At 41.0% G+C, this 20873-nt stretch overlaps 1 protein-coding gene across 1 annotated transcript in view; it reads right to left on the bottom strand.

Moving 5' to 3' along the window:
• The window catches only part of rhobtb2a (Rho related BTB domain containing 2a), a 42532-nt gene that overhangs the window by 11320 nt on the left and 10339 nt on the right, over window positions 1–20873 (bottom strand). The window contains exons 2-8 of the mRNA XM_079638110.1: window positions 15328–15529; window positions 15025–15128; window positions 14458–14643; window positions 11982–12934; window positions 10396–10514; window positions 4768–4918; window positions 1594–1682 (exon numbers count right to left, since the gene is read on the bottom strand). Of these exons, the coding sequence (XP_079494236.1) occupies window positions 1594–1682; window positions 4768–4918; window positions 10396–10514; window positions 11982–12934; window positions 14458–14643; window positions 15025–15128; window positions 15328–15529 (1804 nt within the window). The remainder of the gene's footprint in view (window positions 1–1593; window positions 1683–4767; window positions 4919–10395; window positions 10515–11981; window positions 12935–14457; window positions 14644–15024; window positions 15129–15327; window positions 15530–20873) is intronic.

The raw sequence follows: 20873 nt of genomic DNA, 5'->3' as shown, positions 1-20873 counted from the left end.
TTCTCTAGAGCAGATTCGGGGATTTCACTCTCTGGAGCAGATTCAGGGATGTCACTCTTTGGAGCAGTTTCGGGGATGTCACTCTCTGGAGCAGATTCGGGGATGTCACTCTCTGGAGCAGATTCGGGGATGTCACTCTCTGGAGCAGATTCAGGGATGTCACTCTTTGGAGCAGTTTCGGGGATGTCACTCTCTGGAGCAGATTCGGGGATGTCACTCTTTGGAGCAGATTCGGGGATGTCACTCTTTGGAGCAGATTCGGGGATGTCACTCTTTGGAGCAGATTCGGGGATGTCACTCTCTGGAGCAGATTCGGGGATGTCACTCTTTGGAGCAGATTCGGGGATGTCACTCTCTGGAGCAGATTCGGGGATGTCACTCTCTGGAGCAGATTCGGGGATTTTATTCTCTAGAGCAGATTCGGGGATTTCACTCTCTGGAGCAGACTCCAGAACATTACTCACTGATGCGGACTGGGGAATTTCTCTTACTGGAGCGGACTCATGAATTTCTCTCACTGGAGCGGACTCGGGGATTTTCGGACTCGGGGGTTTCAATCTCTGGAGCAGATTCGGAGATTTCACTCTCTGGAGCAGATTCGGGGATTTCACTCTCTGGAGCGGACTCCGGAACATTACTCACTAGAACAGACTATGGAATTCCACTCTCAGGAATGGACCTAGAGATATCACTCACTGGACTTTGGAGTGGACTCTGGAGTGGACTCAAGGACTGGTGCGGACTCTGGAGCAGATAAGATTCTCTCGATGTGGAGGGTTTGGTAACAGGCTCGGGGTGAGCTGGAGTGCCCAAATGTTTTATGGATGGGACTGGATGAGGGTTTGTATTGTCATTTTGGAATTCAACCACAAAATCAGAACAGTATAGCCAGAGGACGTAATTTATGAAATCGATTAAGGGTAAATTATAATGACTAGGAGACAGGAACTGAAAAAACTCATCATCCACTCCCATCCCAAAGTAAGCCTTGAGCGTAGAATCGCTCCATCTCACCAGATGGGAATAGTCCAAAAATTCCTCAGCCATTTTCATGAATGAGTCTCGGTTAAGGTTCTGGTATTCTTCCACAGTGTGTAGTTCAGACACAAGCAGGAAGCAGGAGTGAAAATCCGAAGAAAGTTTATTTTAATACGCCAACCAAAATACAGGAATGCGTAGAAAAAAGCACTACACAACAACTAAACACGGGATATTCCGGGAAACAAAGATGAACTCAAACCGAGGGCTTATGTACACACCTGACATAGGGAGAATTCAACTAGAACTGAACTGAAGAACCTAATCAATATGTAACCATAGAAACAAAAAAAGGATAGAACAGAGAAGAACTGAACTAATTAACAGACTACACGATTAACAAAGAAACTGATGTAAATGGTGTAGCAGTGTTCAGTTTCTTAGAATATAGGTTTAATGCTATGTTAAAATATCCATATTAATTCTTAAATATATTTCAAATACACAAAATGCTTGTATCAGACTTTACAATCAGCCATCCCTAAAGGTGCAAATGGGATATAATTTCACTTGACAGCGATCCATTTGCATTCTCTCAGTCAGATGTACACTTACTTGGGCCATGTCCAGGTAGAGCAGGACATCTCCATCTATATCAGCTCCCATCATAGCAGCCTCTGTCAGTACCGTCACAGTGTACAGCTCTATGACAGACACACAACACTCATAAAAACAACAGAATATGTCAAAATTATTTTTTGGTTTGTATTTTTTTTTTCTCAGTTAATAAATGACACCCTACCATTTGTTAACAATAGTTAAATGTTCCATTTGCTAACATCAGTTAATTACATTAGTTAACATTAACTAAAAATGAAAAATAACCCTAGAACATTAAAGGGGACATATCATGAAAATCTGACTTTTTCCGTGTTTAAGTGCTATACTCAGGTCCCCGGTGCATCTAACAACCAGTGGTGTAGTCTACGTGATACGCCGTATACCCACTAGGAAATGCCAAGTATTTCCGTATGCCCACTTAAAAAAGCGTGAGGATACGCAACAACTTCGTTTTGTTTCAGAACTTTCACACTTTCATTCATAAATTCACAGCGTCTGTGTTTGCGAAGCGACACGGATCGAATCGCGTAATCCACTCATATATGGAACTTATACTGTATAAAGAAGAACGTTACAAAATTTGGTCATTTTTGAATAAATTAATCAAATCTCGATATGGACTAGTGTCTGTGAATATTAAAGCTCAAAGAGACTGCAGCTGTTCTACGCGTCTCTGGGATGAGCGCTCAATGTACACACACACTCACTGAAGCGCGCGTGAAGCTCGTGGTGTTTTCAGCGTTTTACTGTATGAGGACTTGATGTAGCTACACATGTGCACTTCATCGCAGAGCTGCTATGAGAGTCACTTCACAAGAATTTCACCATTTAATTTGATAAAACTATCGTCATTCATTCGTATCATATACACACAGAAACTGTAATGTCTTTACAACCTGTCAAAATAAATGTTTGGTATAACTTGAAGAAATTATAACAGAAATATATTACTATTGCACAGTGGAGTATACTTCAAGTAGGCCTAATAATAATAATAGTTTATTAAAACACACTGAAACTCAAATGTCTACAACCCACCAAAATAAAAGTTCGGTCTAACTCAAAGAAATTATGAAAGAAATTTTACAGTAAAATGTAGCTACTTTAAAATAATAATAATAATGAAATCTAAAATTTAATTTTAAAAAGGAATATCAAACAAGTTAAATAAAACGTAAACAAGTTACAACCCAGTTTGTGTAAAGGATCGGCCCTGTTCTGAACGGGGTGGGGAGTAGCAGCTCGTTTGCTATTGCTATTGCTAAGTTGTATAATATTGGTAACAGCATCCTTTTTACACGTCACATTACTTACTATAGTAATATAACAGTAAATTAGGAATAATAATTACATGCAACTAATCCTAAACCAATCCCTAATCCTAACCGATTAGTAAGTGCTGTACATGTTGTTAATTAATATGGTTACACTTTATTTCGATGGTCCACTTACTTATTATGCTAACTAGAGCCACCGAAATTACCTGGAACAATTTGACCCAGGAACTTTTTCCCCAAGACCTGTTGCTTTCCGCGTTTACACCGTGGTTTAAAGTACCGTGAAGATTAGGAAAATTAGTCTGGTGACGTAGGACTGCACGCACTGCAACAGTTTTTTAAAAATGGTGGTTGAAATTAAATGCTGCGTCGAGTCAACCAATCAATATGCGGCATGACCTCAACCACTTAGCATGTTCAGCACCCAAGTCCCAACTCTGAAAGTTCCTGAACTTTGAAAAAGTACTATCTCTCAAGCAGGGACTTTCTGAAGGGGAAATTTTTACCTGGAACTTAATTTAGATCCTGCGGTCGAAACACACCGAGTACCACCCCAAAGTTCCTAATTCCTGGGTAAAGTTACTGCGGTGGAAACGCGGCTTATACGCAAATTTGTAACTACATTTTAACTAAATTCCAATAAAGTAGCCCATTGGTAGACTGGAGCAGACTTTTAGTAGCCTCTTAGGTTAGGGTTAGTAGAATAAGTTGACATGTAGTTGCAAAGTTATTTATATAGTCAGTAGAATGTCTGTTGCAGAGCATCAAAATAAAGTGTTAGCAGATATTAAGCAGACAGTCTACTAATAGTCTAATGAAAATTAGTTGACATATACTGTAGTTGCAACATTACTTGTAGTTAGTAGAATTTCTCAGTGGACCATCGAAATAAAGTGTTACCATTACTAATACAAAGCACTTAAATATAAGTATAATTATTCTTTAACAAGGACAGCTTAAAATAAAGTGTAACCACATTATTTAATGGGCCAGAGCTGACATGAACCAACAGGGAACAATGTATTTTTATTAACTACTGTTAACAAAGATTTAAAAAAAATACCTTTAACAAATGGTGCATTATCACCCAAAACAGTTTGTATGTAGCTTTACAGCTGGTCCAAAACGCAGCAGCTTGAGTTCTTACCAGAACCAGGAAGTATGACCATATTAGCCCAGTTCTGTCAACTCTGCATTGGCTCCCTATTAAACATCATATCAATTTTAAAATATTGCTGATTACTTACAAAGCACTAAATGGTTTACCTCCCCAATACTTGAGCGAGCTCTTAAAGCATTATAGTCGTTCACGTCTATTGCAATCTCAAAATTCCGGCCAGTTAATAATACCTAGAATATCAAAATCGACTGCAGGCGGTAGATCCTTTTCTTATTTAGCACCAAAACTTTGGAACAGTCTTTCTCACATTGTCCGGGAAGCAGACATACTTTGTCAGTTCAAATCTAGACTAAAAACACATCTCTTTAACCTAGCGTTCACATTACACATTATAGACTTCTATTATAGACTTCTAAAAATTCTGTATTATACATTTTTCAAGGCTTCTACCTAGGAACCTATTTCATGGGTTGCGTTCTCGAGCCACCAGCCACTATTTTGTGCAAATGAGCGGCCGGATCGCATTAAGGGTTTTCTGTTAGAACGGTGTCGTGTTAGCAGCCCCTAAGTTAATAACTAATGATCGCTGCGACGGAAGTGAATCAATTAAAACTAACTTTAGCTGGACAATAACTTTATTCTAGAGCTACTGTAAAGCCAAAACAATCTCTGTTACTTTAATTTCCTATTATCACGGTAAAGCTGCTTTGAAACAATCTATATTGTTAAAAGCCCTATATAAATGAAGGTGACTTGACTTTAGTTATGTACCTGTCAGCGCAACCAGGTGAGGCAGACAGAGACGGTTCGCAAGTACAATGAGTTCCATGGGATCCAGATCTGGGCGAGAGCAGAAGCGTCCCGTATAGAGATACTCCAGCACAGCACGCATGCAGCTCCGCGTAGTGTTAGGAAACAGCACCTGACAAAACACAGCAAAAAAAAATCTCAAAGAGGGGGAGAGGGGGTGGTAAAACCTCAGTTTTAAAGTAACATGCAAGAGCGATATGATAGGATTCAGCTGTGTTCATCAGTAAGGTCCAACTATAAGCATTCTGTAGATAATTTATGTTTGCTAACGTTCTGAAATACAGTGGGGTCCAAAAGTCTGAGAGTATCACATGAGCACTCCATCTTTTCAATGTCTAAGTATTTGTTTTGTCCTTCGTTTGCTTAATAGACAGCAGCAATCAAGCGGCATGAAATCATCAAGTTTCAAGTCCTTCAGCATGATCCAAAGAGCATCTTTAGCTTCAGTAGAAGCAAAAACTTTAGATACATGATCAATGTCACAAAACTACTTATTTGATTAGTGCTTTAGATATTCTGAAAATCTGAAATATTTCCATACAATATATAATAGGTTACTGTATATTTTTCTTTGTTGGATTTTTTAACCCTCTTAAGTAGACACAACTAAAGTAAAACGCACAACTAAAGTAGTTCCGGGCCAGTTCTTTACCGCATTGCAGTTCTAAAATGATGTTTGGAATAAGATGCCCACCAGCTTCGTGTCATGACTGCATTACCATCTCGGGTGTGTATTACTTTTTCAAATCCTTTAATGGCCTGTCGTCAATTATTCATAACAAACTACTTACATAAAATAAAAAAATTAACACCATATCTCCTAATAATATGTTGTATACTTAAATGCTTTGTTTTAAATAGTTTAGTTTAGCTTAGTTTATTGTGGGATGCAATGATGTTTGAGAGATGAACGTCTCAGTTACGAAGTCGTTACGTCAGAACTGAACTGTCAGAACCATCGTCAGAACAATCACCTTTGAGTGTAAACTAAACGAGCCAATGGATATTGGCATGTGAGATTTGCATCGTGCACCCCGCCCCACAAAGCGGGTATGAATGGAAGTGCACTTGTAGCGCACATTCAAGTTTTCCGCTAAGGAGCTGAGACAGTGTGTCCTGATCGTTCAGCTGTGATACAGCAATTGTGGCGACGGGACATAACAACTCCGTTCCCTCCTTCAGGGAGGGTTAAATACGTAACCGAGATGTTCCCTTTCATCAGTAACTGAACTGAACTGACGAATTGGGATCCCTAGCAAAGCTATCGCTGCCCCTTCCAGCGCTTTGTGTAAGCCACCTGGATCCCCCTGCACCTACTGGGGCAGAAGATAGGACAAGGCTTCACACAGATAAGGTCAATCACTGATGTTACTTCTGACTCATATTGTGGGACTATTGGATAATAACACTGGGAAAGAGTGCCTTTTCCAAGCGGAAACGAACGATACGGAGGCCACATCCTGCTAGTAGGGAGGTATCATATGGAGATTACACATATGGACTGGCCAATAGGGTAGTGCAACATATGGTAGGTCTCTGGGGTAGCTCCGGCCTAGTTATGGGGGAGTTATTATCGGCAGAGACGGCAGTGTGGGCTCTGCCAAGGAAAAGACAGACTCACCGACAGGGAAGCCATACTGTGGAAAAATACACATATGGGATTGATGTAGGAATCACAACATATGGTCACTTAGGCTAGCACAGGGGTCGGCTCATCTTGGGTCTGGTACGTCAAGACAATGGAATCCACTATCCAGTGAGCCAACCTCTGCTTAGAGACAGCCTTTCCCTTCTGCTGGCCTCCTCCAGGGGAAGTGCTTGCTGGTTCACTACCTGGTCCCTGAAAGGAGTGGTGGGAACCTTGGGCATGCATCCGGGGCAGGGTCTAAATCCCAGGCATGATTCGTGGGCTAAAAATGCCTGCAGGTCCCCAGACTCTGCTGACTGCAGTAGCTTGAAGGGCACTCTCTGTAAGGCTGTTAGCACCCAGGAGAGGATTTAACCTTCTCGCGCCCTTTAGGTACCTGATGATCAGGTCATGCCTTCCCACAGATTTACCATCTACTACCATCGTGATGTATATAGCGGAAACATACACTTTCAGGGTGAAGAAAGACCGCCTTTGCTCCATTGTACTTGATCCAGCCCTTCCTGCTGGAAGGACAGCACAGCTCTGATCGGACATCTTCGGGGGTGTTCTCATTGAAAAGAGCAACAATAGATGAACAGGTTCCACTTCAAGGAGTAGGCGTGCCTCGTAGAGGGCGCTCTCGCCGAAGTGATGGTGTCTACCACCGCCTGGGGTAGATCACAGAAGTCCTCCGCGTCCGGTCCAGAGACCACACGTGGAGGTTTTCAGAGGTCTGGACGCAGGTGCCATTGGGTGCCCCGTCTCTGAGAAAGCAGATCCTTCCTTGGACTAATGCGCCAGGGAGGGGCTGACGTGAGAAACATGAGGTTCAGGAACAAGGTCCGTTTGGGCCCGTAGGGCCTGCCCTTCTCCCCCTGACTTTGCACATTGTCTATCCAAGTAGGCTCACTGGGGGAAACGCATACTTGTGTAGGCCCTGGAACCAGCTGTGTGCCAGCACATCCGTGCCGAAGGTTTCCTCAGTCAGGGAATAAAGCGCAAGCTGTACTGCTAGCAACTCAAGGCAGTTTATGTGCCAATGCAGTTGGGGTCTCATCCAAATGCCTGAGACTGCATGCCCGTTGTTTCGTGGCATCCCAGCCGGTGGTGAAGGTATCCGTGGAGACAACAGCATGCCTGGACACTTGTTCTAGGGGAACTCCTGCCCCTAGAAACGCAAGGTCTGACCACGAGCTGAAGGTTTGGCAACAGGCCGGGTTGATTGTCACCCGGTGCGTGCCACATTGCCACGCCCATCTCAGAAGTCGGCCGTGAAGCCAGTCCGTAAGTGGCCTCATATGAAGCAATATAAGCAGTATTACTGTGGCTGAGGATCCATACACCCCAGGAGCCTCTGAAAAAGGTTTAGTGGGGCCACCGTCCTACCCTAGAGCGAGTTCAGGCAGTTCAGCATCGACTGAGCATGTTCCTGCATGAGGCGTGCTGTCAGGTTGACCGAGTCCAACTTCATACCGAGAAAAGATATTCTCTGCACGAGTTTGCTCTTTTCACAGTTGACCCGAAGCCCCAGATGGCTGAGGTGCCTGAGCACCATGTTCCTTTGTTAGCATAACTGCTCTCGTGAGTGGGCCAGTATAAGGCAGTTGAGAATGCGAACGTCGTGCTCCCTCAGAAAGTCTAGTGCCGCCTCCACAACCTTCATGAAGATTTGAGGGGGCAGGGATAGCCCGAAGGGGAGAACTTTGTATTGATGTGCCGACCCTTGAACGCAAAGGGTAGGAATGGTCTGTGTCAAGAGATAATCAAAACATGAATATACGCATCCTTTAGGTCGATAGCTGCAAGCCAATCTCGGGAACAGATGAATTTGAAAATACGATTCTGCATTAGTGTTTTGAACACTTGTGAAGGACGTGATTGAAAACTAGCAGATCCAAAATTGGCCGTAACTCACTACCTTTCTGGGTACAATGAAGTAGGAGCTGTTGAACCCTGACTTCATATCAGCATGAGGGACCGGCTCCATTGCGTCTTTCACCAGTAGGACTGCGATTTCGGCCCGTAAGACAGGAGCATCCTTGTCCAGCACGGAAGTGAACTGAATGCCCCTGAACTTGTGGGGACCCTGGGCGAACTGAATCACATAGCCAAGTCTGATGGTCCGAATGAGCCAGGTCCCACAGGACCGTACAAGCGGGGTCAGAGGGACCACAGACAGACCCGCAGTGGAGCAGCGAGGTGGAGCGCAAGGACCCGACCCGGAAGGCACAGCGTTACTGAGTGCGCGCTGCAACACTTACCTGGCTCCAGAGTTGGGCAGGGTGTGTGTGAGAAGGCATTGCGTCCTTGAACTGCACACTGCTGCCCGCTGTCGGTAAGAGAGGGGGATGACAGTGGCAAGGCATAGCGTTGCACATTGTCATCCGCGCCCTCTCCCACTTTTTCGACATCTAGCATCCCAACAAGGTTTAGCCAGGGGGCATTTCTGGACCACCAAAGTGGAGATCGTCTGGCCGAGGCCCTGCGTTGAGACTTGATCACGGTCAGTCATCATGCTTAGTTCCTGCATCAACCCCGGCTCAGAACTACCCTTGTGCATATGAGCTCTTTTGCTTTGGCTTAGTAGACTTGCAGGGTGCCAACACATGCAGGGCGGAGGTGGCCTGACCAGCAGCATTATAAGCCCCAGCGGCAAATGTGGCTGTTGTCTCACAGGTGCTGGACGGGAGCTGTGGATGACCCCAACAGGTGGCAACACATTGCAGGCATGCAACGCAACTGCACACTCCACCTAGGGAATCCCCCAGGAACTGCATCACCATCAAGGGTAGCGAGAGAGGAAAATCTTTTTATGCAGATTTTACCATATTTGGCATTCCATATTGGCACTAATATTCTTCCATACTGCCAAAGTTCATCATGTACATCCAGGAAAAAAGGCACGTGGGCGGGGAAAGGGAATTTACGCGTTGCACTGCACACCCTGGCTATTCGCCGAAGAAGTCTTCTCATGGGAGGAGGAACTAGATCAGGGCATAGCAGAGGGGACTCCACCCCGTTTAAGGTACTCGAGTCTCGACCGCAGGAATGGTGCACTGGGTTGCAGTGACACACACTCGAATGATGATTGGAGAGCAGAATCTTGCAAATTGCAAAGCTTGAATGTGCGAGGCAAGCGCGCTTTCATTCATACCCGCTTTGTGGGGCAGGGTGCACAATATAAATTTTGCATGCCAATGTCCATTGGCTCGTTTAGTTTACACTCTAAGGTGATTGGGCTCTCAGGCGAGATCCCAATTCGTCAGTTCAGTTCTGATGTAACGTTGAACGTGACTGACTGAAAGGGAACAAATAAACATTCCTCAAAAGTAATTTTGTATCATATTTTTGATACATTTTAACATGATTTTTCTAAAAAAGAATGTATGGATAATCAAGTAAACTTAAGTTGATTCAGTACAGTAAGTATTCATCTTAAAATATTGCTAACAATATAAGTTATTCCTAAGTTTACTTTATACAAATCATTAGAGATCTCACAGCAAAAAGACACGTGAACCATGAGTTTATTATACTATTATTATACTAAAAGGCCTTACTTGCTAAAAAAAATCAATGAATCGGACAATGACAATGTAGTAAACTGTGTACAGCAGATTTTTCAGCAATATTTTGATAATGTTGATCACTTAGAGGCCTTGGAGATTGTTGTATCAAATATGATTCAGTAGGCTTCATATGGTTAAAACTAAATCTATCCAAATGTTGAGAAATAATCTGTTTGTCCATCAAAAAAATGTTTATTCAAAAGTATATCCATCTGATCTTTCCGATTTAAATGCATAAAAAAATCCAGATGTTCATCAGATTCCCATCAAAAACTACACTGGGTCATGTTAGACAAATTATGAAGTTTTACATGATGTTTCCATTAAAATACAGACCACAAACAGTAGTTCAGTTTTACCACTGGTACTGGATATATGCGAATGCATTACCTCTTTTGTACAACTCTCCACAAATGGTCCACCAAACATGGCTGACATCCAATCACAGCTTGAGATGAGCAGTGGTTTATGGGCCATAATGGTGCCATCATCCAACCTGAACACCACATCTGTAGCACAGGACAGAAGACCTTCTGTAGCTTTTCAAATCACCATTATAACGGCATATCATTTCTATATCATATAAACATGCTTCTCTCTCTGGTAAAAAAAACAACAACTGTTCAATCTCAAATTCGACCAATAGGCTTTTTGACCATATCATCTTGATAACTTAACAGTGGCTCAATATTACATTCCACTAAAGCTCAATCATAGTGCTATAATCAAGTATAAATAAATACCGGTATACGTGTTTCTCAGTGTTTATAATAAAAGCTCAGTCAGCATTAGAAGACAGCTTGATGTCCTCCAAACCCTGAGAGTGCTGAAAAACACAATATGTCCACACCGCTCCTCACTACCAGAAGAGCACTGATTATGAAACCGAAAGCCAGCTGACATAATATGAGGTCTTGTTTTTCTCTATGGGGGTGAAAAATTAAGCTGAAGTAGAGGTGAAAATAGCTTGAAGGGATATTCTGCTTGAGCTCATCTGACAAATTTGCTTTGAAAAAATGCTTTTCGACCTTCCACTAGGATGGACACTGTAAACCAAATGTGTGCAGATACCAAAAACGCAGAAGTTTGCTTTTTAATATAGAGCTGACAGTTTTATTCTACATGACACAGGAAGGTTGGGGTGACAAATAGAGACATTTGCATGAAACAGGAGAAGGATTCTAAATAGTCTAAATTCTATGCACAGTTAGTGTAACAGACAAATATTAGAATGCTAATCGCAATCCTCACAAACAAACAGACGCCTTTAGATTCTTAGGACTGGCTGATATATTGAATATTCATTACATAATTGTGATCATTTAGCTGGTGATATAAAAATCAAGCACTTAATAAATGCGATAATTTTAAAGCACTGTTAGGTTTCCTAAAGTATTATTTGTGAATCAGTTCAAACTGTTTAAATAACTTCATTTAAAACCCTGAATCAACTATTTGAGTGTGTTACTCAAAATCTCTCAAAAAAATGATGAATTCATATGGCATTTTTCATTTACAGAAGGTTTTAGGGAAAATATATGTACAGTTGGTAAATATTGCAGTTTATTGTCATAATTGGCACATATAAAAGATAATTATGAAATTTCATTTTTTTATATATTATTAAAAAACACTATCAAGAAAAACACTGTGAAAAGCATGTCTTTAACTAGATTTTTACTGTATTCTATTTTTTCCCCATATATTAATAATATTAATTGATATTCTGATTAGTTGACTGGTTGATTATGGTGAATTTTTAAGTAATTTTAGAGCAATTACATTTGTAATTGTGTAACTACCTTGAAATTTACTTTTAATTTCATGTTAAAAAAAAGAAAAAGAAAAGAATGGCAAACTAAATAAGCGTCTTAGTCCCATCTTATTAACAAAATTTTTGCTTTTTGGATGACTAGACAATTTTTCTGGCCCATAACTGCCAAGCATACAGTACATACAGTTCACATGCCTCTCACCAGAGAAGGTCCCTTTGGCCAGACATTCTTTCACTCGATTTGTGCGTCTCACGTGAAAGGCCTTGGTGATCTCCTGATTCATGAAGGCCTCATCGTTCAGGATGTTAGCCACCATCATACGCAGGTCAAACACTTCCAGCAGCTCCGCGATGTGAGCCACCTGCATTAGCTCTTTCTCCCGTTCATCTAGTTTACCTGTGTACAGGTACCGCAACACGGATCGGAAGGGACCGGGTTGCATTGAAGGGTCCATGTGCACAACAGTAATTTTTCTAGGGTTGAAGGTGACGGGGTCATCCACCAATTCTTCTTGGATGCTAATGAAAGCACGACTCAAGGCAGGGAACAGACGACCACGGCGATCTCCGTCGCCTTTTAGAGTTCCATCACTGGTGCAAGAACGCAAGTTTGCTCTATCTCCGTCGTCGCTACTTTCACAAACGTCAAAACTAGCTGCGCGCATCAGCAAATCGCGGCCAGAAAGAGGTGGCCCTCTGGGTCGTTCTCGTTCCCGTTCGGTCCCCTCAGAACCACGTGGTTCGGTCAAGAAGAGATCGTAGAACTTGGACGAGGATGTGGCAAGGTAAATGCGATGGGCGAAGATCCTCTGCCGTTCCTGGAGGACTAAGATGACGTCAGCGCACAGTGGGTCCTCCAGCAGGCGGCTTGGGTGCTCTTCTATGTTACTGGGAGGGTCGGGAACGGTGATAATGGGTGGGGGAGGTTTAGGGGGAAGGAAGGGAGCTTGGAGGAGTGGCCTTTGAACATTTCGTAAATGAGACTTCCAGAACTGCAGATGACGGCGGGAGATGAGGGCTGCACGGATGGCGTTGTCGAAAACGTCCTTAACCCCGAACTGAGCAACTATGCTGGTCTCATAATACGGGACGCCTAGTTCTTTAGCCACCTCACGGCCTTTCTCTGGTGCCAATATCTCATTGGATTTGATGGGTCTGAAACAAAAAATATCATTGTGTCATCATACTAAAGGGCTAGCACACTCCAAAATGAAAATGCACCACCCTCATGTCATTCCAAATCTGTGAGAAAACCAAAAGACTTATTCTTTACTGTACAATGAAAGTGAATGGGCATAGGTCAGGGGTGTTCAAGAAATGCTCCTGGAGGGTCAACGTCCTGCAGATTTTAGCTCCAACACACCTGCATGAAAGTTTCATGCAGGCAGCCAGCATACATAGGTAAGAAGACAACTAGGCAAAAAAAAAACAGTTTCTGAGGTACCTTCATGTGCCAATGCCGCTGCCTGCAAAGTCATTGCCAGATAGGGCAGTGAGGCTATACGTCATCTCCCATAAGCTTTTATATGTAGCCAGCTTAGGCAGCTGACTGGTTTTCTCACTGCCCTATCAGGCAATGACTTTGCAGGCAGCGGCATTGGCGTATGAAGGTATCTCAAGAAACTTATTTCAGACAGACTTCTGAGGCAGCATAATAGTTTAATGATCTACAGCAGATAGAGAGAAATAGAGAGCACTTTAGTGATAACTAAGCAAATAATTACTACAATACAACATTTCTAGCAAGAAATTACATCAAAATTGGTAAAAGTTGGTGAAAAAATAACATTTACACAGAAACTGACCACAAACTGCAACTTTCAGACGTAATATTTATCTTTTGCTCAACTGTCACGGAATGGAACACACAGAATTGTGGGATATCAAAGGCAGTGAATGATACATCAATGCTGCCTTCGAAAAACAATCAGGTGAAGGTACAGGATGTGGGGTGATCACTGGGTGTGTGCGGCTGTGGTCACAGATAACGCGCGAGTCCCGATTTTCGCCTCTTCTTCTGCGTTTAAAATTGTTTGAATGTGTAAATGGAAAGACAAAACCCGTCCAAATGATAAACTTTCAGTCTATGATGGTTAACATTAGTAGTTAATCCACGAATCACATGCGTGCCGAACATTGGGGCAGCTGGTCCGTATCAAAGATCAACTGTGATCCGTTGCACCACTAATGTATAGGCATTTCATAACCCCAAATTACATAGTAAAAATCTGACCCTGTCAAAAAAGGTGCAGTGCTTTCTGCAATTGGGTCGGTTCATATTCACACCGTAACCGAACTGTACCAGAGTTCGTTTGGAACCGTAACGAGACCACCTCTTCAGCTGGGTCTCGGTTCGGTTGTTTGGTCCGCACCCGAGTGCGATTGCTGTATTCACACCTGCCCAAAAGATCCGCACCAAGGGGGGAAACGAACTTGAGTTCGATTCAATCGAACCAAACAAGGCTCTTTTATTTAGAAGGCAGGAAGTATTCCGCCATATTGCGTGTTGCAGTTTCTCCCATTCATAAGTAATAAGAGTGAACCGTCTTTGTATATCTATAGATTTTGACACCCCTGAGCCAGTTAATCAAGGTCTTCAGGCTCATAAGAAACTTTCAGGCAGGTGTGTGGGAGCTAAACTCTGCGCAGGTGCAGCATTGACGGCTACCAATAGTTACCTGGCCAGTGGGCGGCGAGCTCTGTTCACTGCCTCCAAGTCAGCATACCGCAGGTCTAGCTGGCAGCCCACTAGGATAACAGGAGCTCTGGGACAGAAATGCTTGATCTCAGGGTACCACATTGTCCTCACATGATGGAGAGAGTTTGGGTTTGCAATGGAGAAACACAACACCACCACATCAGACCTGTTAGCAAACCAGAGACAACTCATTAACTTAAACAGCTTAAAATTGTTTAGGTAGCTGGGTTACCTTTTTCGGGTCACCTTTGACCTCTGCACAGTATACTATAAGCTTATCAGTGAGAGCAAAGTTTAATCTGATACAGTTCTGTAGAATGTGACAATTTCACATGTTTGTGGTAAAACACTGTTGTAAAGAGCTTGAAAAAAGCTTTTATCATTTTCTTTTTTATATTCCACATAGTCTGTTTGTCCAGTATTCTTGCAAAATATGTATAACATCCAAATACAACAAGAACATGACAACAATAAAAATATCCCTAATAATTTAAAAATGAGTATACTTAATTTAGTATGAAGTAGAGGGATAATGATCCAAGTTCACCTGCCATACGCAAATCTGCGGTCCTTGTGATGGTCACCAAAAGTGTCCCAGAGACGCAAGGACACGCTGACATCATCCACCACATCCCTGGACCTTTCTAGAACCTGGCCGGGAAGACACATCTATCACATGCATGGAGATTTACCCGAGAAACTGCGTACAGTACATTAAAAAAAAACGTATTAAATCATTTATCTGGGAATTTATAGATTATAGTGGCATCCATCACATGTTTTTCCATCAAAATTAATTTTATATACCTTTCTTTGAATGAATGAGAATATGACATTAGGCATTCCTCACCTCCTGGCAGACTCTGTACTGATCTATTGCCCAGACGGTGGGCACATGAGTGGCAAGTAGCTGGTACTGTGTAAGCGTGGCATTGCAGGCCCGGGCACAGATTAGCCGGGTCTTTCCAACTGCATTGTCCCCAACCACCACACACTTGATAGTCTCGACATTTGGTCTCTCATAGTCCATGTCAGAATCCATAAAATGGTGCCTTTCACATACAAAAATAAATATGAATTAATACGACTTACGGTTAAATATTAATTTTTGTCAAGTTGCCGTTATACTTCTTGCCAAGAAATGACCATAGATGAACAAACAGATGTGAATATTGGTTGATCATTGTATTACTGTTAAATGGGTCAATGATGTGATGTCATGTTTTTGTCCTAATCCATTTAATTTAACATTAAAACAAATGTTCTTGATTCATGACATAATAAAAAAAAAAATTACATCAAATTTGTATTGTAGATGCAAGGAAAATATATTATTACTTTTTACTCGATAAACCACATGAAAAATGACTAGAGTAAATACATTTTAACTTTAATTGAAAAAGGCATGCATTTTTTCCAAAACCAACCAAAACAGGAATACAAAGATTACATTTTTTAAGAACATGGTATACATTTTGGGGTATGTTTACACAACAACTGTACTCAAAACGTTTTCGTGTACAGATGACAACGTAGATGATCGCCGTTTTCACAAATTCACGTTTTTGTAGTTGTTTACACAGAGACAATAACATAATCGTTTTCAAAAATGTGCATTTTCAGGCCCCCAAAACGGCGTAGTCGTGTAAATGAATGGCCCAAATGCAAAAAACGTTTCTGTTTTTAGTTGAAAACAGTGTCGTGTAAACCACCCCTTAGTTTTTTTTTACAATCACTAGGACCAATTTCTCAATACTTAGGTCACTTTCTCAAAACTGTCCACAGAGTGAGCACAACAGCAGTCTGTGCTTAACTGTGGATCATTTATCATTGCTTTGGCACAAAATGCATTCAAAAACAATATATTTAAATTATTTTCACACTTAGACAAAAACTCTATATACCGGTACCTACAGGTCAATCTGCATGTTTACATACTCTTTTCAAAACGGGTAAACTTAAGTTTAAACCAATATCATATACAAAACTGCATAAGACTCCACTGCTACACTTTTACAGTAATTGAAAAACATTCTGAATCTAAAAATGACACACTATCAAAAGAGTTTGATGTAGCTGAACACACACACATTTAAAATGTATTACTATTTATACAAAAGGGGACAACATAATTTATAGTGTAATGTAAACATGGATCATGTAACATACTCCAGTGAATTATGAACAGTAGAGTGTCATTCTTGTTTTGTACAGAATTCTTTCAAAAGCAAACACTGTATAATGCTATACCTGTTGTTAGTGTTTTTTTAGGAATTGGTTTCATGAGTGATTAAGTTTGTTGGGTGACAAACTTTGCTTGTGTTATGGAAGAATTATTTGATTTGAGACGTTTATTAAGTGTTTTTTTTCTGTCGTTTTAGTGTATTTTGAATATGAAATTATCTGCTGTGCAAAGTTGTTCAGGGGAACTGAGTGAAGAGTTTTTAAAAAGTAACCCTAGTATTGAGATATTTGTCCCAGCGATTGTAAAACTGTAAAAAAAAAGACATGTTTACTCTCAAATATGATTGACTCAAATATACAGACGACTTACAGCATACTGTGATTAAATCTAACAAATGTAATTTCTAAAAAAAAAATATCACAAATAGCAAATACGTAAATAAAAGTATTCCAATCCCATGAGTGTCATTTTAGTCATTCACACATCTCAAATTCCTCCAGTCTGCCCTTTGAAAGTGATCTCTCTGAAATCATTGTGTTCCAAACAGACCTGATTCATCATGTTGAGCAATCAGAGAATGCCAACACATAAAATCAATAAAGGAACAACCCCTATGGCAGGGGTTCTCAACCACTTTCCTGCAGAGTTTAGCTCCAACCCAGGGGCGGATCTACAAAATGATATGGGGTGGCAAGCGGGTAGCATGAGGACTGTGAGAGGTGGCAACACCAAAGCAAACAAGCATTTAATCATCTGTACTATCATCTATATACCGTATCTTTATATCATCAATCAATAGTAAAATATTGCTGCAAGTGGCAATCGCCGAGGTCCAAGCACCAATGGCCCTAGTGAAGAGAACACTTCAACTTAAAAGTCCTTAAGACAGAGTAACACAAGACCAGGGGTGCGTTTCCCGTACAACTATATAGCTCACTGCTTAACTACCATAGTACGATGCATCGTTGGAGAAATCAACTAGCTCGTCACGACTGTTTCCCGAAACCGTATGTCGTAAAGTATCGTTCAACCACGTTGGTTTATGACGTCTCGCACGTGGTGGACTAATAAATTATTTTAATTCATCTTTTTGAGATCTAATTAACGCTAGATTTTGTCATATAAGTTACAGACATGTCATCTGAAGACCATTTCTAATTTTTCTCAGTTATTTTGCTTTATTACCAGACTCAATATTTGGCTCGTTCTTACATAGTAGAGCACGTTCGCACATGCGCAGTCTTCAAAAACGGTGTTTTAAATCTCTTGACAAACTAAAAGACGTAAATTACATTTGTATGTATTCTAAATAAATAACACGGGTTGTACTGAATGTCAGCTTGCTTATTTTGCTAAAGATAAGGATTTATTCAGTCTACATCTCATGTAAACTAGAAACTATGCTTCTAACCACAGCTCGAGAGCTGTCGTTCCAACCACACAAGTTTGCGATGCTGTTTGCGAACATTCGTTGGAACGATGGTTTCGGGAAACACCAAATCGTTGAACTATGCTGATAATGATGGAACTTGCGACCATAGTTGGCTAACGATGCTTTCGGGAAACGCACCCCAGAATCATGACAATAAGTGTAGCTTGCAGTTTGTTTGTTTTATTACTCATTTTCATTATCGTAGTAATACATATATTTATAGAAAATCTACATATCTTTATAGAAATGTTATAATGTGCATTACCTTGAAAAACTTTTTTCAACCAAAAATTTTGGTTTTAAATAGACAGCAATATATCTGATCACACCTGGCAACTTGAAAAATATGTTTTTTTTTGTGGGGTATATAAAGGTTAAATAAACATTTAATGATCTATAAGCATTTCAAAGATTTCTATGTACACTAATTTTATAAAACTATACTGTCACACTATACAAATTAATTAAATAAATGCATTTGGATGGAAACTGATAGAAAAATAATAGGCTTAAAAGATTCCTTATCTAACTCTGGTATTAGTTTCAGTGATCGGGATCTCTTCGGAATCGTCAAATATATCAAATATATGAGATCAAATATATAAAAGTGGAGCCGGAAGTCGCAGAATTCGTGCGGCACAAATATCCACAACACAGGTCACAATAGACGATTAGAAGTGTTGTGGAAAATAATACTATATAAATAATAGAAAAACAGTCTGAATTGAGCAACACTGGTTGTGCGGTGTGTTTTTGATTCACCAAAAATAACTGGTTCATAAGAGTCATATAACTCAGGAGAAGAGAAGCTAACACTGGATTCGTAAACACCTTGATGCCTTCCTCGAATACATCCTCCGAAAGGCAGGAATTTAAGGCTTTTGGACAAAGCCAAGCTCTTTAGGATGAATAGAAACAGACAGATGAGTTTGATCAGGGTTGGAGGAGCTAGACTCTGCAGGAAAGTGGAACTCGAGGGCCAGAGTTGAGAAAGCCCTACACGGTCCTCATAATCCTCTTCTGTACCAATGCCAATGTTATCTAATTTGGCCTCAGAGTACCTTAGAGCAGGGGTACTGAGAGCTCCTGGTAGGAGTACAGTAGCCGCGTTTCCACTGTCGGGCCAAAAGCGAGCATTCATGGTGCGTCAGGGTCAGTCGCATTTCCACTGTCACTTCCAGGGGCTTGAGCGTGCTTCATCGGGGCTTCATCGTGGTCCAAAGTGGGCCAATAGGTGCTTGAGGAGAGCGTTTAAAATGTTTTCATATCAGGCTAACAGCTAACCTCAACATTAAAACTCACTTTCAGACACCAGCAAGTGTGTGAAATAACTTCTGATTGCGATCCGATGGGGATTCTGATCACAGTATGAGGCATAAGTATGCTGTGCTAAAAAGCTTATCCATTGTACATGATACAAATACATATATGATTATAGAAAATACCTGAGACTGTTTGAAGAATTTAGGCATATAATATTCGATATTCTATAATATTCAGCTCTGTTAGCCCCGGCTCGCACTGGCCCGACAGTGGAAAGGCAGCTATTGGTCACCTTGAGTGGGCTTCATTTCAGCCCCTAACCCTAACTCCCATGCAAATGAAGTAAACACCTGCAGCAACACAAATAACTACTGTAAACCTGTAGTTGTTAAAAAACATGAATTCTACATAAAACATCACACGACATGAGTTTGGGGGTTAAGGGTGTGTAACATCAAAATAAACTGTTATTTCATTAAAAAGCACCAGACCTCATTTGTTTTAATTATATTCTTCAAAAACGTGCGTTTTGTTTTTTCACGAAATAAAGAAAGTCATACATGTTTGGAAAGACATGACAGGAGATTCACTTTTGAGTGGACTATTTGTAAGTCGCAGTGAGTGAAATTATATTAAATTAAGCTCAAAGCTGTTACCAACTTCACTATCACAGCGGATAGATAATGTCACTAAGGTAAAACAAACAAAAAAACCTGATGGGGATACCAGCTGGGAAACCATAAAAGCAGAGGAACAGATGCTAATTATAAAATGCATATGGAATATATGGAAGCCAATGGTAACCAAAACTCTGGGGGATTTAAAACCACTTTCTTCCACTGTTTAATTCTGATTGAACAACAAGCATAAATGACACATTGCATGATATCAATAATAAAAGTTATTTAGATTAAGATTAAAGATAGAAAAAGTTTTAATACAGCCCATATTATATCGTGTCTATTTACAACTAAGGTGGGCTTTGTTGGCAGAGGCTACTTACACTAACTCCGCCAAATGACATCTGATAGGGCCAGGCAAAATTACGGAAGACACTGGATTGTCAACAGTAGCAATATGCTGGGTCCTACTTATACTACGCCCGAAAGTGTGTAGGCTACTCTATTTGTGAAGAAATAGAAACTTTTGAGTGTGTAGCAAAAGAGTAGACAAGCTTTGGGGCATACTATCATGTCATACAATTTCATCTTTAACGGTTGCTCTCTGTCACTTCCTGTCACAGTAAACTAGCCGTCAATCATCTTATCACTTGTCACAAGTCATCTTGTTAAAGCTACACTGTGTAGGTATTACTCCCATGATCTAGCGGTGAAATTGTATATGTCTACCAACTGAATATTACTTTCTAGCCCCTCCCACTCCGAGGGCGATGTAACTCCTACGGTGACCATATTATTTAAAATCTGCCGGCAGTCGTGAGTAATCTCCCACTCGCATTCGTTACGGTGCCACTGAGTGTAAAAACGCAAAAGCCGAAGCTTCAATTTCCAGGTAT

Source organism: Phoxinus phoxinus, assembly GCF_949152265.1.
Source record: "Phoxinus phoxinus genome assembly, chromosome: 15".
Classification (NCBI taxonomy): domain Eukaryota; kingdom Metazoa; phylum Chordata; class Actinopteri; order Cypriniformes; family Leuciscidae; genus Phoxinus; species Phoxinus phoxinus.
This window is presented reverse-complemented; position numbering and strand designations above follow the sequence as displayed.